At 34.9% G+C, this 27,309-nt stretch overlaps 1 protein-coding gene across 5 annotated transcripts in view; it reads right to left on the bottom strand.

Annotated features, from left to right (window-relative positions):
* DIAPH3 (diaphanous related formin 3) overlaps positions 1-27,309 on the bottom strand; it is a 238,535-nt gene that overhangs the window by 148,310 nt on the left and 62,916 nt on the right. For all 5 annotated transcript variants that reach the window (XM_069802607.1, XM_069802608.1, XM_069802603.1 and 2 more), the window contains 2 exons: positions 26,485-26,817; positions 25,411-25,525 (listed from right to left, as the gene is read on the bottom strand). In XM_069802607.1, the coding sequence (XP_069658708.1) occupies positions 25,411-25,525; positions 26,485-26,817 (448 nt within the window). The remainder of the gene's footprint in view (positions 1-25,410; positions 25,526-26,484; positions 26,818-27,309) is intronic.

The raw sequence follows: 27,309 nt of genomic DNA, 5'->3' as shown, positions 1-27,309 counted from the left end.
ATGCAACAAATCATTGAGACTATTTAATAAATAATTATTCCCAAAACTGATCCTTCAGAAACTCCACTAATAGCCTCATAGTCCAGTGCATCCTTTTTCAATATTCCACACCTCCTCTTGAACTTACCTGTTTTACAGGTCTGTACCTTATCCCACTTTTCATTAATATGGGCACAGTGACAACCCTACTGCAGTCCAGAGGTTAAAGCTATCACATTTATTTTGCTTAGAAAATTATCATCTTCTCAAATTTTATCAACTGTCTGGCATAATTTACTTTTCATATGCTGAATCTGACACACACCCTTTTTCTTTTTTTTTTTTAAATCTACCTCTATATCTTTGATTACAATTTTGTAGAAAAACTGTTCAGTATTTCTGCATATCATTGATATTGGACTAAGGAATCTACAACACAAAGTCCCCTGTGACTTTTGAAATTAACTTATAGAAAAAGTACTAAGACTTTTTTCCCCGAGAAAAAAATACATCTAAAATCCCCTCAGTATTCCCTTGCTATAAACACTGAATGACACATTATTCCCTTGCAATCATCACTAAAAATTATATACCCTGTTCCTAATAAAAGCAATGAAATGGATTTATATAATTGAATAAAGAAAAAAACAAAAACAAAACAAAGAAAATAATGCTCCATACTGTAAGTTAAATTCAAGATCCTTATGTGCACAAGCAACCCAAGTATTAGGCTGAAACTAAATATGGCTTCAGCCAACATTTCTCATTGCTAAATCAAGAGCTGTCAATCAGCACATTTGTTTGTGTGGTCTCATTAAAGTACATTGCCTCAATCTCAACAGTCATAGAAAAGAATGAGGAAAGCGTAACTGTATCTACTTAACCTTCATCAACCAGCATTCATGCACCCTCATTAATTTTTTTCACCTCACTTTCAAGCATGACATGGCTCATACCAGAACAATAACTTGCTGATAATTGTTCAAGACAACAGCTGGACAGGAAAAGTGCAGAGGTGAACTTTCTTATAGATTATAAGATGCCTCAGTGAATTACAATTAGTTTAAAAAGTCATCTGTCCTGTTCAGCAGCTTTGAAAAGAAGACATTTCATTAGCAACTAAAGATATCCTAACATATTTTAGGCTTTAATGACCCAATTGCTTTGCATTTTCTAAGATAGGGATTTCTCTAGATCACATGACAGATATTGAAATGTGTGAGCTCACAGCTCAGTAGAAGATGTAACATTTAGGAAATTATCATGTGATAGAAACTGAAGCTTAGCTTGCCAATCATTATTATCTAATTTAAATGCTAATAAAATAACAAGAATAATTTATACAACTCCCAAATTACAAACCACCTTTACAAAATTCTCTGATAGTGACTTTATTGTACTCCTTTCAAAGAAAATCAGTGTCAAACTTAGGAATATAACGAAACAATTCAGATCAAGTACACAATGCTAAAACAAACCACAAAGGAAAGAAAGCAACTGTATATATAGTTGTATAGTTGCATTCCATAACAAGCTAAAGGAAGACAGAGCTCTTGGTTTTCTTAATATTGCTCTTTCTCTGGGGTAAAAAAAGCAAGCTATCCCCCAGTCTTCCAGTCTCGCCCAGAATTCCAAATATAATTTGCCATAATTGAAAAAAGGAAATATCAGTGGAAAATCCAACATATATCTGCCTTCCTGCGACAAAATACTATATCCACTTAGTCCAGATTACGGTTATTTTAATGTACTGGTAGTATATAAAAAACCACAAAACAAACAACAACAACAAAAAACGAACAAACAAACAAACAAAAACACAAAAAAAACCCAAACCTAACAAGTTTACTTATAAAAAAATGTTAACAAATCTCTCAGATGTCTATCTCTGTTAACAAAGTGTTGTGCGCTGATAATGTTCCTTGTCTCTTCTACAAGAATCACTTCAGTGCTGCATTACCTCTTGCCTTTCCTGCCCCAAAACATGGCCTTTTGAAAGTCAGAGGATAACTTTCTCTACATTTATCTATAGTTTCTGAGGAAGCTGTTGAAATGGAAGTGCTCCATTTCAGCAACAGAAAAATCTCCATATCTAGAGAAACATTATTTCTTAAAAATTATTCATAGTTAGAAGGCTGCCTTCATGATAATAAAATGTTTTCTTTTTATTCTTGTTAAGTGACAGATATCTGCAGAAATTACTAGATTTTTTTTTTTGCTATGATAAAAAAATAAAGAAATTTAGTGATGAAAGAAGAGCTATAAAAAGGAAGGCAGATTTTCAATAGCAAGTCTGGCTTTAGATACAGAAAAAAATTGCACCTGAAGGTCCATTAGAAACCTATATCCTGCCCAAATTCTTCACTTTTGAATAATACATGGGACTGCAGAAACAGCTAGTGATGTGAATTTATACAGAAGACAATTCTCTAAGAAAAAAAACAATTAACTAAAAAAAAAAAACCCAAACAGATTTAAATTAAAATTTCCCACTGCCATAGGAAAGAGCACACATAATGACGGCATGAGAGACAGAGCAATGTGTCTATTCCAAACAGAATGTTGGACAAGTATCACTAAAACCAAACAAAAATAGAGAGAGCAAGCACAAGACCTAGTTTTCTCTTCTGCATCAACCAACCAGTGGGAAGTGTCCTTCAGGAGGCAGGAAAGATTTCAGATACAGTTGAAAAGTTGTTGTTTACCAATGAATTGTTTTCTGTAGCATCCACCTCCCAAAGGCAGCACCAAGTAAAAAAGCACATCAACACTGAGAAAAAAAAAAGTTGCCAGTAACTGAAATTCTTTGAGATTTGTTACCCAGACATACATGTGCCGTTATAGTTTCTAGCATAAGAGCACAAGTATACCATAGTATTTTTGCCACTGCCATTTCTCAAGGTACATAGTAATTCACCATGTTCCTTTCTATATGTCCTTCCCCAAAGCTGGGCCTGTTGCCATACAAACGTGGTTCATGATCTTTACTTTCATCCTCGCAAATTCAGAAATAGAAAGGTTACATACGTACACACAGATAATGTCTCAATTCCAATTACTGACAAGTAATCTCTGTCTCTCAAATAGTTGTTTACATTAAGTGTTCACACTGTGGGCAATGAGATGCTCTACTCGTACACCATCATTTACCTGGAATAGCATCCTGGAGTTTAATAGAATAAATATCGCTCTTCCGAAAGCGGTATGAGGCTTAGACACATGAGCAACATAGTAGCTAATAAAAACATAAATGTGCTTGAAGCAACCAACAACCACGTTATTATCATAAAGATCGCTCCATATGGTAATCAATGCTTATTCATCCTAAATCCCACCCATTTCCCTTGTAACACTGCCTGATGCATCTGCAAACGAAGCTTTCTGGGGCCTCTGCAATGCAGAATTTGACATACTCATGATGAATGGGTTGCAAGCATGCTGTTTTGTTTTGGTTTAACCTGACCAACTTAACGCAAGAATGGAGAGGTATTTAGAAACCTCCATTTTAATCAGTGGGGGTGTTTTTCTTGTTGGGATTTTGGGGTGTTTTGTTTTTTTGGGTTCCCCCCCCCCCCCAAAAAAAATTGCCCTTTATAAACACTTTACTGTTTACTTAAGCGTTGTTTAGCAATAGTTCTTGTACTTCCAATGCTTACTCTGGACAGAGTAAATTCAAAAGGTTCTTATACTTCCCATACTTACACTAGAAAATGGGATTGTGAACAGGTCAATGCTAAGCGTTTTATGGAAAAGAGAAGGTGGATGCAATGCCATCTACCCATTATAATTATTTTCTCTGTGTCGTGGTTTAACCCCAGCCAGCAACTAAGCACCACGCAGCCGCTCACTCACTCCCCCCCCATCCAGTGGGATGGGGGAGAAAATCAGGAAAAGAAGTAAAACTCCTGGGTTGAGATAAGAACGATTTAATAGAACAGAAAAGAAGAAACTAATAATGATAATGATAACACTAATAAAATGACAACAGTAGTAATAAAAGGATTGAAATGTACAAATGATGCGCAGGGCAATTGCTCACCACCCGCCGACCGACACCCAGCCAGTCCCCAAGCCGCGATTTCCTGCCCCCCCACTTCCCAGTTCCTAAACTAGATGGGACGTCCCATGGTATGGAATACACTGTTGGCCAGTTTGGGTCAGGTGCCCTGGCTGGGCATGAGAAGCTGAAAAATCCTTGACTCTAGTCTAAACACTACTGAGCAACAACTGAAAACATCAGTGTTATCAACATTCTTCACATACTGAACTCAAAACACAGCACTGTACCAGCTACTAGCAAGACAGTTAACTACATCCCAGCTGAAACCAGGACACTCTGTTAGGGCTCCACTGGACTTCAAGCACATCCAAAGATGCGAAGGCATACACCCACCACAATTTTACCTGGACAGACTTTGGGGAGGGAATTTCAGCAAGAGAGTACATCAGAAGAAAACACTAAAAAAAAAATAAATATACATATATGTATATACATATATATATATATACACACACACAGTATCTGTACACTCTGGATGAATGAACCTTTCTCTAAGAAAGCAAAACTTCTGCACATGTGAAGACATAAACAATTGTCATGGCAGCATCAGTTCAGTATTACCCCAAATTGAGTGCAAGAAGAATGAGAGTATACCATGTATTAATTTGGAGAATTTTCTGGTTTCTGCCTTCAGAAATCAAGACTTCTAAACATTATGCAATCATCACTGAAGGTTGTCAGCTCTCCTGCCCTTCCCTCCCTCTTTTCCTCTAGCACAGAGGTACAAAACACTGCACAGCTCCAGGAAAGAAAGTGGCCTGAACTCTGCCTGCAGCCAAATAACACTGGTCTGCCTCTGTTAGGCGGGATGGAGATGCTCATAGTTCAGACCATGAATATCTGAAGAAAAAGTTCTCTTTTTCATTTCCTTTTTTATAACATGCTTTAGAGAACTTGGCTTATTGATGCTAAATTCAGGCTAAGAACAGAAGAAGAGAGAGATACTCTGTTGTAACAAAATATTCATCATGCCACATTTTATAATTGGGGTGGGGGGCTTTAGAAGAACAGGTTTAATTGATATGCAAAACCAGGACAGTAATTCCAACTTGTATCTTTTCTATCCACTTAAAAAATTAAGCCTTTGTTTCTCAGAAAGAAAACAGGGAGCTGCTGCCTGTCCAAACTTATTCAGCAGTTGGATCCAAAATGCCTTTTGCCCAGTCAACCTGAACAGAAACACGGCTGTGTTTACACTGCCCTGTAACAGGAAGAAGGGAGGCTATACAGCAGTTTCACATTCAAAGTAGAGCCTTCAATTTTTTATGACTACTACGAAACAGTTCACACTAACATAGTGGATAACCAGAACTGTACTGTATTAGACACTGAAGAACTGTAAAATTCTGCTTCCAAAGCTTTCCAGTTCTTCTAGCTATATTTCTTTCCATAAAACTTCAAGTATTTGAAATAGCCACTAGGTTATCAGTCAAAAAGATAGACTAATGTTTCAAAAGTTAGATCCCCAAATATTGGAGAGTTTGTGCCACTGCAGTTTCCAAAATGAACCATATTCAGCACCATCTCAACCCAAACATTGAGAAGGGATGTTTTTTCTACACTACGCACTTGCAAAAATAGGGCTTTGAAACTAGAAATCCACGAGCTTATTGTAGCTCTATGATGTTGATTTTTGTTATTGTTGATCATCACTACGAATATAATTCATTCATTAGCGGCTGGGACATGCACTTTATAGCTACAATTTGCCTTACTATCAATCCGCTTTTTCACTTTGAATGAGATCTAGAATACACTGAGACTTCACATGATAGTTCTACTTACTAAAGCCACCTCACCATCAAAATGATCCACAGAGTTGCCTTCTTGCATCTACTTTCTGAAAATAGATGCAAGCATATAAGCTACAAGTAATAAATAATAACATGGCTGTTCAATATTAAAAATATTCTTTTTTTTTTTTGTACAGTTAACTTTAAATCAGCACATAGATCTAGACTGACTATACGTGGCACTCACAGACAATTTATGTTTTTGTCAGTGGATATTCGAAGCTATTAGTGTAAAGTAAACAACAAAATACTACACTTAGAGAAGTATAACTATTTCTAAACTGTGACCTATATTTTATCTGAAGGTTGGTAGAAAAAAAATCCTTTTCTATACCTTACAGAAATCTACAAAATAGAACCTTATAATTTTATTCTGAGAACTATCATGGTAAAAGCTTTTTCTGAGAACTGATACTTTAAGATGACATTGCTTCATTAGAAAGTATATAGTATTTCTGTAATTCTCTCTGGGTATATTTAAAACCACAGGTTAACTACAATAGAAAATATATTTCAAAAATACCTCTTACTGTTGCAGACTTGGGGGAAAAAAAAATATCTATACCTAAAGCTGCGTAGCCATTACTTTCAACACATGCTAAACATTAGATTTGTAACCAAATATTTGAAACAAGTCTGAAATCACAGTTCTAAACTGTAACACAAAGAGGGAGAGAAAAAAAAAGATTCTTAGCTTCATAGTCTCTAAAACCATAGCATACATACCTATATATCAAAAGCCCAAGAGGTTACAAGGTTTACAGAGAAGCACGAAGTAGTAAGTTATTCAATAAGACATTAAGATCTGTTTCTAGTGAGAATGTAAGATGAGTAAAGTTTGGAATCTTTTTTAAACATACAAAGGTCAAAATAATACAAGACATAATACAGGCTGAAAAAGGATCCAAGAATCTGGTTGCTATGGTGAAGACAGGAGGAAGCAGAAAGTCAAAACGGCATTCATAAATAGTTTAAAAAAAGTATTTGGATACAGAACGAAAAGATGTGAGGCAAGAACACAATGTGAGACATTACGCTGATTTCATATAATATATGTGAAATTAAAGAATAATGTATACAAAGACAGAAACAGACATGGAAAACTTACTGAGAAATCTAAAGTAGTGCAGAGCCAGAGACATTTAACTGACCATTACTATTTCTGTTAGAAAATGACAGCACAAACTATAATTCTTGATCTTCATTAAGTTTTTGTTAGGAGAATAAACTTATTGATTTCAAAATTATTACTTACATAAAATTTACAAAAATCATATTACATTGATATGACATAATCATTAATCAATAATTATCATTTCATTTACTTTGAATCCCTTAAGAGCTAAGGTGACAAAAGTGTTTTACTGTTTTATTTTAGGATTTCACTTAAACGATCTCAGCCATTAAATGATCAGGCAGATTTAAACAAATGCTAAAACCCAGAAAATTTACCATCTTAGACTTAAGTAACTGAACTATCATATTTACTTATTAGTTTCAGATCAAATAGCAACAGTAAATCGCAACAGTTATAATTTTGATCTACCTATTCTTACAAGTACTTATAATCTCCTCATAGTAAGAGACTGAGGTTTAAAGTAAGCTAGAATTAAGAAAACAGAAATGAACCATAAAAGTTACAACTATAACAGTTCAAATTTAGTAACTACGTAAGTACTAAGATTTATTCTAGTGCACAGAATGTGGTTTCATAAAGCATAACTTTGCTTCAGGAAATTTCCACCCCCACTTCCCCAATATAAACTGAAAATAGCAATTAGAGAAAAATACAAACATGACTAAGGCAAATTTAAAAGAAAAAAAAAAAGTTTAGTTTGCTCTAATAAGGGAATGTTCATCTTTCACATATCTACCTCACTAAAAGAAAGTTATATTCCACCTTAATTAAACTACACTACTTAGTACTGTGGACATAGATACCATACAAATTGGAGAAAGCAGACACTTTGCAATGAGAACGCAGTGAGTGCATAGCTGTTGTACCATGAGCAGCTTATAGATTTAGTCTTGAATGTCCAAGAAAGAGGGGAGTATCTTTTCTCCCCAAACCCCAGATTATATTGCATACAGGTACAGTTTTCTGAGAAAAATCTCTGTGAAGGAACTTGATCTGGCATAGAAAGCTTAATATATATGTAGCAATCACATTACAGGTGAGCTCTCAGTTGCACAATGGAACATTACACTTGATAAAAATCTTTCAAAATAGTTTTTGAGAAAAAGTTGAACAAACCAGAATATTAACTTACTGAAAGTAGCATTAATATATCTTTCAAACCAGCTAGCAACCAACAAATAACAAATTAATTCACTTTTAAGTGTAATAAACAAATCTTAATGAACATCAAATCTCTGGAGCACAATAGAGTACTTGTAGGATAAACAAGTTATACAGCTGTATAACTAAAGCCAGTGTCAGTCAAGGTCACACAAAATCCCCATGTGGATAGAGTTGCCATATTTAATAAATAAATCCAGGTATTATCGACAGCATTAACTTGTGGATAGGTGAATATATACAACATAGTCCAAGTTCTGTAGAAAAAAGTTAATTAAGAATAAAGAACTGTCTTGCACACATCTGTACTTTAACTCCTCAGTAAGCTAGATTAATAGCTTTACATATTTTGCAATGGGAATTTATTAACTGTCATAAATACTAGGCTTTCATTCTCAGACTGCACATCAAAAGTAACCTTCTGACAACAGCTTGAGGACTTCAGACCAAACACTAACAATTAGTTTCTGAGATGCTCTTTAAATTGAAGGGGTCACTTATCCTATCCACTTTATTTTATTTTTTTTCTAATAGAAAGCTATTTTTTTCTCCCACGTTTCAGTACTCCCTTTTGAAATTACATTTTGGTGCCTGTAGGGTGAACCAGAGTCTCTATTCTCTTAAACAGCACAGAAACATTACACTGACACCAAAAATCAAATCGAATGAAGAAAGAAGGAAGATACTACTGAAAAAGAGGGCCCTTGAGCTGATCTCAAACCACAATGTCTTGACATCAAAATAGGATCCAGCAGCAAAAATTAAAAAAATTACTGTAACAATTCATACATGAAAACAAAAGCTAAAAAGGAAGAATACAAAAGCTAAAAAGGAAGAATACAAAAGCTAAAAAGGAAGAATACAAAAGCTAAAAAGGAAGAATACAAAAGCTAAAAAGGAAGAATACAAAAGCAGTAAATGACGGGTCTAAATTTAGAGTATTTTATTTAGATGTAAAGGTCAAACATTGATCACAATGCCCAAGATATTCAGCAAAAAAAAGCAAGAAAATTCTTGGTCTTAGTAGCTACCACAAAACCTCTTCCCGATCTAGCAGTTATTGGGGGAGGGGGCCTGGGAGTATTACTTTGCATTTAAATAAAGTATATTACAGCATTTAGCAAAAGATATTAAGACAGATATTCACTCCAGAAGGGCTTGTACTTCCAAACTGAGAAGAACAAGTCCATGATCTAACATACAGAATGAATTCCAGATTTGATGTTTCACGCCCCCAAAACATGCCACAACTTTTGGGCCTAGCATAATCACCAGTATTATACTCTTAAATAAGTTTTGTGAATATGTTCAGATTTAAGTCATCAGTTTTGCATGACCAAAAACTGTCTCAAAGACTTGGAAAGTATGTCAAATCTCAGTAGAAAATTACAACAATGTAATTCAGTCCCCCAAACCTGATTTCCCACCTTTACCTCCTCTTCTGATGTCTTGAGTAATACTGCCAAAAACATTTAAATAACCAAATGTTTTTAAAATTAGATGCCAGTTCATACAATTTAGGCTGGCTTAAGCTTGTAAACATCAGAAATTAATCTTAAGGACTTCTGTCTTAATTTTTGCTAGAGTGTCTGATAAATAATTTCAACCTACTTCCAAAGTATGTCTTTAAATAATGTTAGAAAATTAACTAGTGAAAGAGATGAAATATTGCAGAGGGCAAGGGAAGGCAGGTTGGTTTGGCGGGGGGGGGGGCGGGTGGCCAGGGGTAGGGGTTTGTTTTGTTTTATTTTCCTTGGGTTTTATGGCTGTTAAATAGCTCAGAAAAGTTATTACTATTAGTCTTCTATAGGCCAAGAGATCTGACTTACTTCATACACTCAGGGTGGAAACAACTGGATTTACCAACATGTTCTAGTTTAGGAAGTTTCTACTTAACACACTAGAGTTTACATCAAATTGTAAGATCACTTTAGACACATTTAAAGGTTGCCTAGTCTATTAACAGTGGTTGAAATAGGACATTAGGAATACTTAATGAGGTTTTAGAATTTTAAATGCATTTGTGTGTCAAGCAAAAGATTACACTATTATTGGGTATACTGTCTAAGCATGTGAGTTATACTGTTAAGAATCCCTGTGCTCATCATATTAAACACTTAATTCTTGTAGTCTCAAGCCATAACGAGACTGCAAGTAAAGGCAAATGGAGCATACCTTCATTTAGATTATATGCTTTAATATACCCTGTAATAAGCCAATTATTCAAGGCTGTTCAGAAGAGTGCCCATTTTAACTATTGATTTTGGACAGGTCTAATACAGAAAAAAAACTAATAAAAAGTACTGAGAACAACATACAAAATGAGTCAATGATCATTTATTTAATTTTATGACCTTACAGAATGTCTATTAAAGTTCTGCTTCTCTTGAAGAAAGCCTTAAGAGAAAAGAAAACTAACAAAGCAAAAAAGAAAGCAAGTACAATCTACTAACTGTAGGCACAAGTTCATTTATCAGAAAATCATTAAACTACAACAGGTAAAATTTCTGTATTCATAATATACTCATGAAGGTGTCTACCGTATGAGGAAATTGCATCACATACCTCTAGACACCAGATTATTCAGGTAGCAAATTATTTTCTTCTCTTTGGGATACAGGGACTCTCATGTACAATGCTCAATAAATAAGAGCTATAGCTTCTTCCTGTTAAAGACTTATTAAGTACCAGAAAACAATGTTTTTCAATAGTAATTTATAAGGGAAACAGGCCATTAGAACTTCGCTGATTGATTGATATTAATATATTTTTCAATGAATATCTGAAAATAACACAGAGAGAGGTTTTATGTTGATACGGTTAGTTACAGAAAATGCCAATGTCTCTTCTTTCCAGATTAAAAAAAAAAAATTTAAAAGGGAAAAGTAACATATAGTGTTCTCAGCGCTCCTTCTGATAGTAGTGCACCTTTCCAACTCTTTGAAAGATGCAAGCAGCTTAGATCTTTTTTCTCCAATGAAATCAGTGTGAAAAATCGGTTATACACTAAAAGCAGTAAAACCTGCTTGATTACTGCAAGTCTGATATACTGTAGTACCAGAACTAAGATATTGAAACAAGCATATATTTCATTCTCAAAGGAAGCTTAGCCTAGCATTGCTGTCATACATCCACAGGCTGATTTTGTGCAAGTAGTCCTTGCTTCCCCCATCTCTTTCTAGAAATCTACATTAAAATACTTTATAACCTAACTTAAATACTATTTTCATGTGATTTTTTAACTAATGCTTATCTTCAATTGCTGTATTCAGAAATACAAAAGCAACTGATAAAAATACTTCCAAGAAACTTCATTGTTTTCCATGTTTATTTATACTGTACTTTCCCTTTGCATCAGCTTCCCCATATTTTAGAGCATATTTTTCATGATTGCTCATAACATCACAGGTATGAACAACAGCTGGAGCCAAGAGCAAGTTTTCTGGGAAAACTGAAAGTAAATTAAATAACTAATAACAATAAAATGCCATAGATACCTTAATGAAACACTGTCTAACTACAGCCTTTCAAAAAAATAAATATACATACCTTATTCAAAAACAGAGCACCATAAACCCCACAAAAAGGCACATGGTATTTATTCCTATTCAGTGGCATGAGATGTGCAGTAAAATAAAATGTAATGAGGGTTGTATTTCCCCACTCTCAAATTTGAAATAAATCCTGAAATCCTAATCTGAAATAAAACCCACTTGTTTAGTTAATACACAAACATAATTATTAAAAAAAAAAGACAAAAAGGTTCCAACTTCTGTAAGCTTATGAACAGCATGCACATTAAGCGCGTGTAAGTCACCTTATCTTTTTCCTCAGAACCAGAGAGTATAACTGAAGACCATGTCAGAATCTGCAGCACAATCTTCCAAAAACACATCAGTGTTCTCACCTTAGAACAGTATTTCACAATTTGCACATTAAAAGCTTTTAATCATTACCATAAAAAAAAAATAATGAAAAGAGTGAAGTAAATTTAGTAATTTAGGTACATGATTTCTAACCCACAGAAGAACCTTTTCCATTAATTCACAGCCTAAGTACTTAGAAATATTTAAATATACTCAAAGATTTAATATTCAGTGTACTATTCTACATAAATAGCTAACAAAATGCTACAATTTTCTTTAAAAAAATATTCTGTTAAAAGATTTTGCTAATATGAAGGACAAATATAAAAAACTGACACAAGCAGGAATCAACAAGGAAACTAGGTTCTGCGTTACAAGATGCCACTTGCTGACCAAAAATACAAACTTGCAGGAAATAACATTGAACTCACTTCTCCAAAAAAGTGCAAAAAGTCTTCTAGTTGAAAGTATGCCTATACATCTTCCAATTATAGAAACACGTTTCTTCAGCATTATTACAGAAGTACAACATATGTTACTTCCAAAGGTTGTACTACTTAGAGTTTTCTCTCATCTTTCACCAAATCTGTAACAGATATTCAGTAATACAGATCATTTACTGTACTATGACACACTCTTGTGGTACATTAAGGAATGAAGTGATCAGCCAATCGTAAACGGAGAAAGAGATTCAAACTGACAAAGCATCCATTGCAAGCAAGCTTTAAGATACAGCATTTCAGAATATTATATTAAAAAGCAAGTGGGAGACAACTGCAGCACTCATTCTCACTGAAACGCTGCTGTATCTCACCTACTATTTGACAGAGACTAAAAGATGGTGATGATGAAATTGCAAGTGAATTCTCATCTACGGAACACAAATACCACACCATACTATAAAACTGAGTGTAACTTCATTGCAAATTTTCTTCTCGCATCTTAAAAAAAGGTATGTATTTCTGCATTAAAAACAGATACCAGAAAATCTAACATACCGATGAAAGCTGGCATATCAGACAAATACTGTGAATATACTTTTAGACTAAATATTAAAAACTTTCTACTTAGCATGCATTTAAAACTCTGTCCAGAAAAATTCTCATTCCTTCAGCGATTTAGGCAAACAAAATTTGTATTATTGAAGCTTCTTGAATTCCTGCTCTCAAAGTCTGTGCTGTAGTTTTGTGAGACTGAAAATGATGTAGATTCTATTATAGAGATTCTGAATAATCAGTCTAGTATGCAGATTCAGTTATTCTACATGTCTTTTACAAAGAAAAATCCAATTTATCATACAACAATAATAATAGTATTTTTTCACTGTCTGGTCACACATCTTTGTATTAGCCTCAGATTTTTAAATGCTGGAGAAAGATAAAAAGGGAAAAATAAGTCTGCTTTGCATCAGTTTTAGTCCTTTCCATATTGATTACATTAACAACTCTAAATGCTGTGGAACAGATTTTATCCCTCTCTTCCTGTTACATTTACATAGGCATAACAGTTGACTACCTAGTCACTAGACCCCTCTGACTTTTGAGGAATTAGTCTAATCTCATATAAATCAAAATTATTTATTAGTTCTACTTGTAAACAGTAACAAAGTATTAATTCTAATTGACCTTAATATACAACTATCAGAAGCATCATTATCTGTAAATGTGGTGCTTGCAGCAGAATTAGACTTTGATTAAATCTATATGACTTCCCACCCCCACCCACCCCAAAGACTGAATACAAATATTTCCCTGAGTAAACAGAAAAATCCAACTGGTGATCAAAGAATAAGCCTTATCTTCAGAGACTGGAGTCTCATAAGTACCAACATCTATATAGACAGTCCAGAACAAACACTGATAGTGGTACAAACGAACAATTTTTTTGTTGTTATTTTTAAAGGAAGTTAAGTGTAATATAATTTCCATTTCACCGTAAAGGTAGGCACAAGTTCTAGCAAAATGAATCACAGTATTTTCTTGACAAATCAGAGGCACAATAGCCCCTTGGCACAAGAAACCCTTTGTCCTTAATTTCTCTTATTCTTTTCATACTGACTTATTTTTGCCACTGTTGTTTCAGGAAGGCTTTTATTTAGTTCCAAATATGCTTCTTACTTTTGAGTTTTGGTCCATACTCCCAGGTTCTCTCAGCAACAGTAATCTGAAGATCAGAACTGCCTGCTTCCAGTGCATACGGGTATTATGTTCTCAAAAAAACTATTTCCGTTCAAGTGGTTCAGATTCCTTATATTTATTATAAAGCAGACATCTGCACAGCATAGCTTAACTCGCCATTTGTCCCCGCTTGCTCACTACCTCTTCTGTTATTTTGCTGAATAAGGAAAACTCACAGGTGCATTCTGAAAGTCAGCTGGTAGCAGCGAATGGATTCTATCTTCCCCTTTTTCAAGTTTGACCGAGTCCAATCCTCTATTTGTCACTAGTGTTTCTCTTCTACAGAACATTAAAAGAGCAATTTCATTCATACTACTAGATTACTACTGACAATAAACTTTCTCTCTTCGCTTTTTGCAGTTAGGATGATATAACCCAGTTTGTTTTTAGCTATATCTATCCAGGTTTGTTTCTTTTCACAGCAGCATTATAGATCTGTTGAACTCCACATGCCAAGATTTCTCCTGCAATGTGCAACTGAGCCTTGAATCCCAGTTTCTTTTCACGCATTCCAGTTATATCTACCCTCCATTTTGTCAGCTTTGATAGCAGCTTTTATTCAAACAATCTTGCTGAACATTTAGTTGCTTTTTCCATCTTCCCACTGTTTCATATAGATGACCCAATACTTTGAGATCTTACACTGAAAGGCCAGCAACAAAAAACAACATTCTGCTGCGTGTATATCAAGTACATTGCAGCCAAATTTGAAGTGCCACAAGGCATTACACTGCATGATCAAGAAACTGTGAAGATAAGCAGTCACCCTAAGCAGGCTCTTTCTAACTTGTTATCCTTGCCAGCTATACATATGCATTTAGAATTTTAGGAAGAGGCATTTCTATATCAAAGGACAAGTCAGATTGCACAGCAGGAAACATTTAGTCTTTACAACTCTTAAGCTGAGTAACAGAGCAGATAAGGTTTCTAAGTTTCATTACTCAGGTGCTGTTAGCAGTGAGCAAGGTTGTAGAACTACTGTGTGAGCTAAAAAGTAAAGTAGAGCCCCACTAACTTGTAAAAATAGGAAGAGTGGGGAAGCAAAGCCATAAAACAGAAATACAAGGTTGTTAAAAGCTACAGAATATGTTGTCCAGTGTCTTCAGTCTCTTAATTTAAATGAAACTGAAAGCAGCCAATTGATCCAGAAGAAAAATGTATCTGAAAACACAACTACTATTTAACTGTAAATATTTAACTATTGTATCAGACAATAATAATCATCATCATCATCATGATGCAAACACATTCTGTCCTAGTAGGAAAGTTTTCAGAATGCTGAACTAGCTTATATCCTATGTAAAAGAATACTTTGTTAGAATTCCGATTTAACCCCCCCAAAAATCCTACCGTTTCAGATCAATTAAGTTCTCTCCATTCTTACATAACCTGCAGAACCTGATTGCTATTAATGGGAGGGGGACCCCCCATCTACAGAATACACATCCTTTATGGTGATGTTTGTTTCATAAAACATATTGAAAGTCTGTTAAGAAACTATCAAGGCAAGATATTTACAGACTAGGAGAATGTATTTAGAATGAAGAAACTGTATGAGAAATTTATCATGTAGAGATCATGTAGAGGAGGACAGCAGCCTACAATGGAAGTGTGCTTCTCAGATGTTCACATGAAGTAATCAACTTACTGGTTTTTATATGACCTCACTTTAATTAAGAAAATAAGTTATCTATTAGGTAAGGTCTGATCATATTTACACAGAGCTAGTAGTAAAGAGGAATATGTAATCTTAGTGGGTAAGGAAAGAAGATGTCTATAACCACTTTTTCTATATGAATAAATTAAAATATTATTCCAGCAGAACCAGATCAAATGCAAATGGAACCAAAGGCTCTGCCAGAGATACTGCTATATTCTGCATGGCAGACCAGTGTCCACCCAAGTACTGTCTAACAGCTGCCTAATTGGAAGTCACTGCTCCATTAACACAAAATCTCCTTGTTTGATTTTTTCTGTTTAGTTTTTTAGAAATGAATTGTCCTTGAAATGAATTTTCTCAGAATCAAGCCATTCACTGAGAAAGTAAATGATAGATTTTCTTACGGACAAAAAGTAGCACTCATGGAAATTTAAATGCTAATAATTTTCATCAGCAGTGACTTTGAAGGTTTGCCAAATAAGGTTTGTTAAACATTTCTTTTCTTGCATGTAAATTATTTTTCTCAGCTCGCAAAGAAAAAAGGCTACAATAAAAGCACTGTTGTAATGAGGATTTTATTGCACTCAAATATAGTGTTACCTTTAGACAGATATAAATGCTTTTAACATTAGATTAGAAATTCATCAAAAGCACTTAGTGCATAAACATGTAACAAAACTAAAAAGGAGGTAAAACCCATGAAAATAGGTTTGTAGTAGGTGTATAGAGTTTGATACCTCTGTGTGATACAAACATTAGCAAATTAATTCTTGCAAGATCCTTGCTGGCATAGGCACAAATGTATAAGTTGTTAAAGTGTGTATTTTCCATTAAATAAACAAAATTATTAGACTGAGCAAGGGCACTGTGATGATCCCCTTTAACTCACATTTTAAGTTCCAAACCTGCATTTCCATTCCATTGGTATTTATGGTTTAGGACTTAGGATACTGAGCAGACTTTTTCCCCTCTCTGGATACGTTGAAAATAATATCTATCACCTCTAAGATTTTACTTATTCACATTGTAGAAACATTCTCTACTAGAAATCAATAAAGGAACATTCTTGTTGCTTCTAAAACATCGAGCCCTTGAAGGCTTTTCCTACCACAGTGTTGTGAAATAGGAGTAGAGTGCTTTTGTTAGCCTGAATATACTGTCATATTTTCATCAAACATGAGTTGACTGCAGACTAATATTGGATTTTGGGTAGAAATCAACTATTAAAAGAAAAAAAAAATCACTTGTTTGATAGAAAAAGGTAAAGGTGAACTACAGGTACTACTCCTTCAAGGCACTTCACTGAGGAGAAAGGAAAGCACTCAATCTGTTTTGAAGCCAACAGAAAATAAATAGTCTGTGCGTAGAAGGTGAGAACCAATCACCTAATGATAACACATACTGCAACTCTGCCATAAAGCAAAAAACCTAAGTTAAAGTAAGTTAAAATAAATTAAAATTAAGGTAAAATTAATACTGTGCTTAGGTAGCTACTTAAAAGTGCTGTAACAAACTCTTCAACAATATCCCTTCACTATCTCACAAGGCATTTCCTAACTGCAAATACAAGTCAAAGTACCCTTTCTAGCAACAAAAGTTTTTCTAAATATATATATAACAACTCCTGACAGAGTGCCTCTTTTCTACAGTCCTACCAGAATAACGATCTGATGCTACTGTTGTTTCCGACGTACTCAGATTAGGGTACTGATGACACAGTCATTCAATAACTAATAATTAATTGAATTCATTTCAAAGCAAGAGATTAAAGGGAAAAAGATGCCACAATTTATAGCTTCAAAAAGAATCAAACTACAAAGCAAATGCTATTGTCAGACTATTCCAATCATTGGTATGTTAATGTCCTCTTTCGGTTTTCCATTTTTTGTTTGCCATGTATTCACGGAGTTATCTGGATATGAAAGTCAGGTTTTAGGAGTTATTCACTTCCCACTTTAAATACATTTAACACTCTGAACAACTGAAGGTTTCTCCTATCTGTGATAGGACATTAGAAAAAATAAATGTTAAATTAATTTTCTCCAGATTGGGTCTGTTTTGCCTGTGACAGTAATTGGTAAGTGATCTCCCTGCCTCTAACTCAATGCACAAGCTTCTCCATTTTATTAGAGAGCAGCTCGGTGGGCATCTGGCAGCCAGCCAAGGTCAACCCACCACAGAATTATATTCATTCATTGATTCTTATATAGCAATCTGTATATAAAACAAATATATTTGATGCAAATAGCAAAACAAGATAAGAGCAGAGATCATTCTATCTATTAAGAATAGAAACAGCTAATATATTTACTACCAATGCAACAGTAAATATACCATTCCTTCCCTCAATAGAAAGATGACATACTGAAATTGCAAGATACCATTGATATTTCAGTGCTTTATAAAAGTGATCGGTTGCTGTCCCTTGTCTTACTCCTGCATTCTTCAGAAAGAAACTATTTTGCCTTTTTCAATTTATATGCAAAAATCTTTTAAAATAATTTTGGTTTAAAGGATAGTTAGGGTGATACTGCAAAGCAGCCAAACTGAAACACATAGCAGGCTTTACTTCTACTTGTACACAGATACATTAAAATGTAACTCAAGTTACTCAGTGCTGTATTATTAGCAGAAGTTACTAGACTATATTGTTGGCAATCTTACAGGTTTGTAATAATAAGATTCTATGAGAAGCACAGTTTGGAGAAACTTCTGTGTAAATCCTTCTCCAGTGGAGGAAAGTATTAGGGCACTAGGCTCTACCTAATCCTAATCTTGACCACAAATTCTGTTGCTTATGCTGGGTAGGCTCTGGCATGTCAAATACAGCACCAAACTAATTTATATTGCTGATTTGACCTTCTTGCTGGCATTTACTCTCTTTTCTGCTTTAAAATGTTTGAGGCTTGGTTGGCACCGTAAGCAGTTTAGGCCTTGATGGTTTCTCTTACAGAGTATACAGGGGAGAAAAAAAAAAAAAAGAAAAAAAAACAATTAGAGAGAACTATATTGACCTTTTCAAGACAAGTGCCAACAGAGATAGCACTCCCACAGAAGTGCTTTATTTGTGAATAATCAAGTCTGGCAGGAGCTCTGGTGTGGTGCAATCAGACACTGCCATCTCCAATAAGATTAGGATAAAAATCTGTTCCAGTTGATTAAAAAAAAATAAAAATAGAGAGAGATCATGCAATCTTTCTCTCTCAAGTTTACTAGATCAGTTCCCTTTGATATCTAGAAAAGAAAGAAGAGTAAATTACTAATTTTTCATACCATCTCCCATTAACAGCAGTTATCTGCATATTGCTAAAAATAATGAAGAATTTAGGTTTCTTGTATGTTTGATGTGCAATTTCTAATCCTCATTTGGACTTTAACACTTTAAACATGACAGTTACGTAAAAAAAATTGTTGGATCAAGTCAAATAAACTTATTAATAGGATATTTATAAACACAGCACACTAGTTATAAAGCATGTATTACAGAAAACTACTACCTTGCTTGTATTTTGCATACATGAAACAAATTTTCATTTTGTATTTAAATGCTTCCAAAGATTTCTTTTTGGTCAGAGGTTGCTTTCTTGTACACTCCATACAACCTCCTAAGTCCTGGAATCACCTTTGGCAAACGACTTCAACCACCTAAAGGATGACTTTAAGCAACATGCAGCTGGTTTTCTCTCAAGGTATCCTGAACTCATATCCCATATTAAGCCTACCTACTACAGTCTCACTACATTAATTACACTTATTCAGAGACCTCCATCAATTTATTGCTATATCTTCTCCACACCAGTACTCTTCAAAGTATCTCCACAAACTAAGTACATTTCTCCCTTCTGTAAGTGACAAGACCAAGCATTTGCACATTACAACTTACCTTATTTCAGCACCGTAAGTATTAAACATAGTAGCTTGAAGCTACTCCAAGCAAACGGGTACTCTTACATCCATGATTACAAACTTAATAAATGCCCTACTGGGTCTGACCAGTGACACCTCTAGCCCAGCACTCCGTCTGCAAGAGCTGCAGTAAGAGATGTTACTTAAAAAGACACTATGCCAGCCTTATCACTACTTATAATCCATTCTCCTCACTTCCCAAAAGAGGAAGCTCCTCTTCCTACAAATACATGCTTTCCTATTCCTTTGGGTCTATTACACCTGAATTTGTCTACTGTTCTTTGAACCTGCTGAACTTCTGAAGTTGTCAAAAAGTGGTCCCACCAATTCCCTGGCTAACTTCATTTTCAAAAAAATTAAATACACTTTTCAGTATCAGCTGAAGGATCCTTTGCAAGAAATTCAGATTTCTAAAAGAGTATGTGAAGAATGTCCTGTTTACATTTATCTAGCTACATTTAATGAGTTTTCCTGTTATCTTCATTTGGGCAAGCCTTCCAGATTTTTAATGCTATCCTTTTCCTTGTGATACTGTCTTTAACTTTCCTATCAAGTCACACACATTTTTTACCCCATAGCTTTAGTTGGACTTTTTCTGAATTACAATACAACGTATACTCATATCTTTAAGATGGCATTTGCAGAATAGCCTCTGGCTTGCTAGTAGGCATGGGTATCTTGCTTGCTTGACCATCTGCATCTTTCATTCAGTTCCCTGTCCTGAAGCTGAATACTTGTATAATAGATTACTTGGATTGTTCTCTCCTGGTACAACATTAAGATAGTGATCATTCTCTCCTCCTCTGACCTCCTAGGTCCTGTGAATGACCCAAGCCCATTCCCAGAACAGTTCCTTTTCATGTTGGTTACAGGGATATTGGAAACAGTCATTTGTTGCATCCAAAGCTTTTATCTTCTCATAATATCCTGATGAGGAACTGATTCAACCCATATGCAGGTAGTTAAAGCTCCGACTTTATTGCCACAAAATTTGCAGTTTGTCTAACCTCACTTAACATTTTCTCATCACAAACATCATCTGACCTGAGAGCTATTAATACAGTATAATATTATATTATTAGAAGGAATTTCCATTCACAAGGTTTTGCACGGTAGGCTGCTTCTCCCTCCACAAGATTTTCATGCTGCTACATTTCATGCTGTCTTTTATGCAAAGTGCCACTCCCCTGCCTGTACATCTAATCATTCCAGCAAAGTTGGCAGCACATTAACATCATACACCAGTGATTATTCTCCTTCCATCAGGCTTCCAACACATCTATTATAAAGTGGCTGTCATTTGATAATGAGCATTTTTGTATGTTCATCTTATCTTTTAGGCTTAAGATGATATAAAAGCACTTATAAGGTTTGTTCCAGCTCTGCTACTCGGTATTTCACATACCAGTTAAACTTAACTCGTATATTCAGTTTTATGTTTTCAGAGAATTATAGTAAGATTCCTTTGATACCATTGTTGCCAAAAAGGCTTTTCACAGATTTTCTTCACTGATGTGCAACCATGAGTATAATCCTGATAAATCTTAAACACTTGATATTTCTTATTATTTCTTTCTCTTTCAAGTCTCTGACTACCATTAATACCAATCCTTCTTCTTGCCTTTAAAAAGAAAAGTTATCAGAAAACCAAAGATCATTTATGCAAACCATTCACATTCATCACCTTATTTTCACACAGAACTTCTCAATTACTTTTTTTTTTCCCTACCCCCCCCCCCCCCCCAGCCAGGAAGAGAGACATGTAGCAATACCTTACTTCCACACTGATGTCTAAGGCAGTGATTTCACTCCTTACTTTTATTCTTTTAGCTGCTGACACAAAGCTAATGATTTGAGGGTTCCAGAATCTTTTGTTTGTTTCATTCTTGGGACATCTCAGAATAGTCTCATGTTTTCTTGCAAATATTTTAAATGTATGTACACTTTTCAGTCACAATCAAATCTTTTCTCAAGCATTCACATTGAAAATATTCCATTCACACAATGACCTGTATTTCCAGATTCCAAACTAATATTCTCCTCCCACATTTCCTGTGTAGCAGTAAATCTATATGGTTTTATGACGAAGGAGTTGGTTTTCCATTATGCCCTTGCCTACTTCTTTCATAAATATAATCTTAGATTTCTTTAAGATTACAAATTTATTCTGAGACAAGAATAAATTCTGAGCCAATAAATAAATTACACTTTGTTTTCAATAAGTTGCTACAAGAATACCATCAGCATTTGATGCTTTAATACTTCTTAATGTTCCAGCTCAGTTTTAATTTTTATAAAACATGTTGCTTTCACAAAATGGTTCCATTCCTGGCAAGTGACAAAACCAGCTTTATAACAAGTAAAAGAATGAAGAGAAAATACTTTATACCACCCACAGCCCTTACATGGACTCATCATTATCACCATCACCATCATTATTATTATTATTAAACAAGCACCACAGTGAAAACATTTCCTCCAATAAGTTACCAAGACAGTTGTCAGCAGGTAAAAGAAGTGATTATTTCCCTCCACTCTCCTTCTCTGTCAGGGAGAATTATCTGGAGTACTTTTTCAGTTTGGCGTTCCCCACTTCAAGAAAAATATAGATATATTGGACTGAGTACAACAGAAAATCATCAAGATTATTAGAGGGCTGAAACACAAGATGCATACAGAAAGGCTGAGAGAGCTGTCAGTCTTGAGAAGGGTAAAAGGCAAGGGAACTCTTACTGCTGTCTCAAACTACCTAACAGAAGGCTACAAATAAGAGGGAACCAGATTTTTCTTGGAGGTGCACAATGAGCAAGAGGTAACAGACACAAGTTGCAATAAGAGATAGTCCAAGAAGATGTAATGAAAAAAAATTCACCACAATGGTGACAAACACAGGAACAAGTTGTCCATCCATACATCTCCATATTTAGGGATATCTCAAACTCATCTGGACAAAGCCTCAAGCAACATGAACTAGACTGGTCCTTTTACGAAGGTGATTGGACCAGATGACCTTCAGAGGTCCCTTCCAAACTAAAAAAATTCCACGATTCAAGGACATATCTCTGGACACCCTCAACAAGACTGATTTTCTTCTCCATGTATAGTCTTTGCTCCGTGTTACTACTCACTATTTTTCCTACACTCTGAAGCTAGATGCTCATTTACTTTTTTATTCTTGCAGTAGTTTCTTTCATACCTACATAACATCTTCAGTTATTTCAGTTGCTTCAATACCCATTCAGAATCAACATCATTTATAACTTCTGTACAAACATCTGCTAAAGCTTCAAATCTATTCTATACTGTTCTGTATTCCTTTTTCTAGTAGAAATTCCTCAATGGATTATTTACATAGACATAAGACTTCCTCTTTTGGATCAACACTGAAATACTTTTGGCACATCAGCTGGCAAAATGCACCAACTGAACATTTGAGTACTTCAATGTGATTTTACTTAATCAGAATAAAATTCACTTAAAGCATCATTGAACATTCTGGTCCCTGCTTCCACAACTAGATACCTCTTCTTACACAATGACTTCAATGGAAAGAGTGCATAAGCAGACCCTTCAACAGAGTGGAAACCAGCTCATTCTTTGCATGCCGTCATTTGGCTACAGAATCATTTTCAACTTCTTGTCTTTCTGGTTTTAGAGACAAAGCTTTAGAAATAGTCAAGGACTGTTTCCAAATTGAGTCTAGTGAATAGCTTGCTGATTCTACTTTTGAAAGCATGGTATTAAATCTCTTTAAGACTGAAAAGTGAAAAAAACTGGATGTCTCCAATTTCTTTGGCAAGTTTTGTTAGTAAGTTATGTATAAGCTACAAAGAAGCATCCACTGTCTCCATGGTCATGAGAACAAAAGCAGTTACTTTGCTGTCCTTTGTACTAAAATTCATGCTGTTAATAAGAGACACTGAGATGCCTGGTGCTGTCTACTTAAGTATTTAAGCATTCATGCAAATTTCTGTAAACCACTCGCTCAAAAAAAGATTAAATTTATTTCCATGTTGCCTTTTAGACACCTACTTGCTGTTCTAAACAAAAATTTTTAGTGTCTCTACTTCCTTTGAAAAATTAAGATGATGGCACACTTCTATCACGCACGTGAGATGAGAGAGATTTCAAAACTTAAAAAAGGTTAAGCAGTAAGCTCCACCTGTAAAAAAAAAATAAATTAAATTTGCCCCTGCAGGCTATAGCCTTTTAGTAGCCCTCGCCCCCATTTGGTATAAGACTATACTTCACTGATTTTTCAACTGTAGATCCAGTAACTCTCTTCTCTTAGGTTTTGTCAAAACAATGTATTCGGTCCATTCAGTTAAACTTTGAAGCGATGTTAACCTTGTTAACTCCAATGTTCCCACTGTCTGTGGAGATTCACAATCCTCTTCTGAGCCATTAACAAGTTTGGCCTGAACATCATTGTCTCCCAAATTTTACTGTTTAATTACACATAGGAAAGAGTATTTCCTCCAGTGGCTTTTAAACTTTCTAACTTATTAATTCAGGGAATATTCTTGGTAATTCTCCTAACATTATAAAGGCACCACAATTATCTTTTAGACTTATTCTAATAGATTCAAGCAAAAATATCTATGGTCTGTGAGGTTTTCTTGCCTTTTTATCTTTGTACAACATTCTTAATATTACTAAGTGTCAACAGTAATAAACTGTAATACTCAACTCAGCAGAAATACTGCTAGAGCATAAAAAGCCTGCTTTGACAAAAGCAGAATAAAGTTCTTTGTTATGGTAAAAAAAAAAATAAATTGAATAATACACACCAAAGCATACCAAAAAAAAAGAGAGAAACTTGAGAATGCCATGCACTATATTAAATAAAAATATTGAAGTGAAATTTGTAAGGCAAATTAAAAATATAATAATGTCTTTTCAATTTGAAAAGGAATTAATCATTGCACCCCTTTGGCTACCCCAAAGTACTAAGCCTCTGATACCAATCAAGGGGTGGGGGGGTGGGGGAGGTGCGGAGAGCAGGGGAACGTGTCAGGAAGGCATTTTACATATGGGGCAGAATAACCTAAACTACTAGTGAGATGACTCACATCCAGAAAGGGAGAAAAGGCTTAAAGCCAGGAATACTTTCAAATATTTTGCTTTTCCACAAGGCTTTAAAAGCTGAAGAAGCTAAGCAAAATATCAAAGGAGATCTATATTGCTACAGGTTTATCAGAAAGTAAAAACTTCATTGAAAGACTCTCCCTCCTTCACAGAACCAAAACACATCAATTATCATACGCATTCTGAGGGTAACACATCATTTTCTGGACTCTAGATTAGTTCACAGTATTTTATTAAGGTATTCTGACAAAATTTTATAAATTTTTTTTCAAATGTGACTGAATAAAAGTCTGTATTATCCGGAAGCATTTCTTAGGGGTTTTTTGGTAAGGTTTTCCTTATAGGTCACATAATAACTGTCACTCTTTAAGTAAAATAGTTCAATACTATTAAGCAGTCTAGAATTTTCAAACTTTTTTCTTCACACATTCCACTTAAAAAATAGAACATTAATGTTAGGTTCTGAATGTTTCATTTATATTTATTTATATATATTATATATATATAATTCATATATATTTAAGCCCCAAGAATTTTAAAGATACCTCTAAAAGTTGAAAATTAAAGCAATCAATTACGTACCCCTTTTTTGACAACAGAACGTAAGTTCCAATTTGCAAAGCATGTCAGCATTCTCGTACTTGTCCTCTTCTGCCTTAACCCAAAAACAGGATTCTGTCATTTCCTGAGGCCTGATCTACAAGCAAGGGAAAAAACAAGATTTCATTCATTAAATTATTTTGATGCTATGCAGAGAATGTGCCCTGTAGAGTGTAAAGCACATGAAATACTGAAGACGTCTGTAAAACATGTGAACTTTTGGTACATAACTCATCTTTAGATTGTTAATATATTTCTGATTGAAGATAATAATGCTTACAGTAAGTGCTTTTGGACAAAGCAATACAGACAACATACTGTTATCCAAGGTCTAAATGTAGCAAATTATCTTTGGTCTAGATTTAAAACCTGCGTAAACTTTAAATAGTCTCTGAACACAGCTGGTTTAACTAGATATTAAGTACCTTACTTTTTAGACTGTAGCTTTGATTGCTTCATAAAACTCTGAAAACCTTTTTACTGACTTATTTTGGTCTAAATAATTATAGTTACCAAAACTCAGTAGATTGATAGTCCTAGTATACTTGATTCTGTCACAATGGATAGAAAAAAATAAACAGACTCTGTATTTTTTCAAGCATTAAATTTACATAAGTACATTTACACTAAGGAAAAGTGGAGAGACCTGCAATGCTTCTTCCCGCAGTCCAGGCTAGATAGATAGATGCAAGATACTTGTTTGGAAACTGTATAGCTATCAGTACAGTGCAGTGACTGATCCAATATAAACAGTTTGCTAAAAGACAAGGCACAGTAGGACCCAGGAAGCATTCTGATATCAAGGTTATATTATTCTAGACCAGAACTGACTTTTCCAGGCATCTCAGAAAGTCAACAGATGCTTGCCCAGATGATTCATGAGTCAAGGAAACGTAGTTTTCAGAAACAATGCAAACTAAAGGCAGAAAGTCTTCATATCTTACCTAATTTTAACTAATATATCAATTGCTTTATATAGTCTTACTCCTGACAATCTATTTACCCTAAAGTCTATGTAAGATTTTACATCAAGTATTTGCCATTAACCACTACTACCTTGGACCAGTTGAGTCTTTTCATGGTAACCTCAGGTCTGAATTCTTTTTTAGGCTTCATTCCAAATGGCAAAGTGCATGAAGGTGGAGACCACTGTGCTCCAGGCAGGCCTGGTAGAGGCGGTGGTGGAGGAGCACCACCAAAAGCCAGAGGAATCCCCAAACCATTTGAAAGTGGTGGAGGAGGCGGGGGAGGTGGTGGTGGTGGAATTGCTCCATTAGCAGGCAGCGGTGGAGGCGGCGGCGGAAATTGATGTGGTCCTGCAGCTTCCAGTGGAACAACAGATGCATCTCCACGCGCTGATGGTAGAAAACCAGGTGGCAAGGAGCCATACTGTTAAGGAAGATATTCAGTTTCACATTTTTTGTCAACAAAGTGCCATAACAATCATAGTTTATAGATTAAATCCAGCAAGCCAATTGAAAGTCAGTGCCATTTTTCTTGTGTACGACAATTAAATAGCAACTATAAGGAAGGCAACGTGCTTTTGATTTCATAATTGGAAGTCTCAGCTCTGAAGCGGACATTCAGACCAGGGTGTGCACACCAGAAATAACAAACTGAAATGCTATATCCCACTTATTATATTTCACTGATCATGACCTAAGAAGGGTCTGACAGGTATCTTGACAAAATTTTATCTAGACTACCACAGTTTAGCTCAAATTAAAAAATAACATCCTAGTCTCTAGTGTTCTTATTTATCCTACAGAATACAGAGAAACATTCCAAGGATATAACAGCAGAATCTGAAGAGATTATTAATTCTGTTGAAAAACAGTAGGAGCATTCTTATTCCACAGAATTGAAATCACCAAGTGATGA

Source organism: Haliaeetus albicilla, chromosome 15 (genome assembly GCF_947461875.1).
Source record: "Haliaeetus albicilla chromosome 15, bHalAlb1.1, whole genome shotgun sequence".
Lineage (NCBI taxonomy): Eukaryota > Metazoa > Chordata > Aves > Accipitriformes > Accipitridae > Haliaeetus > Haliaeetus albicilla.
Note: the sequence above shows the minus strand (reverse complement) of the source record. Positions and strands in the feature narration are given on the sequence as shown.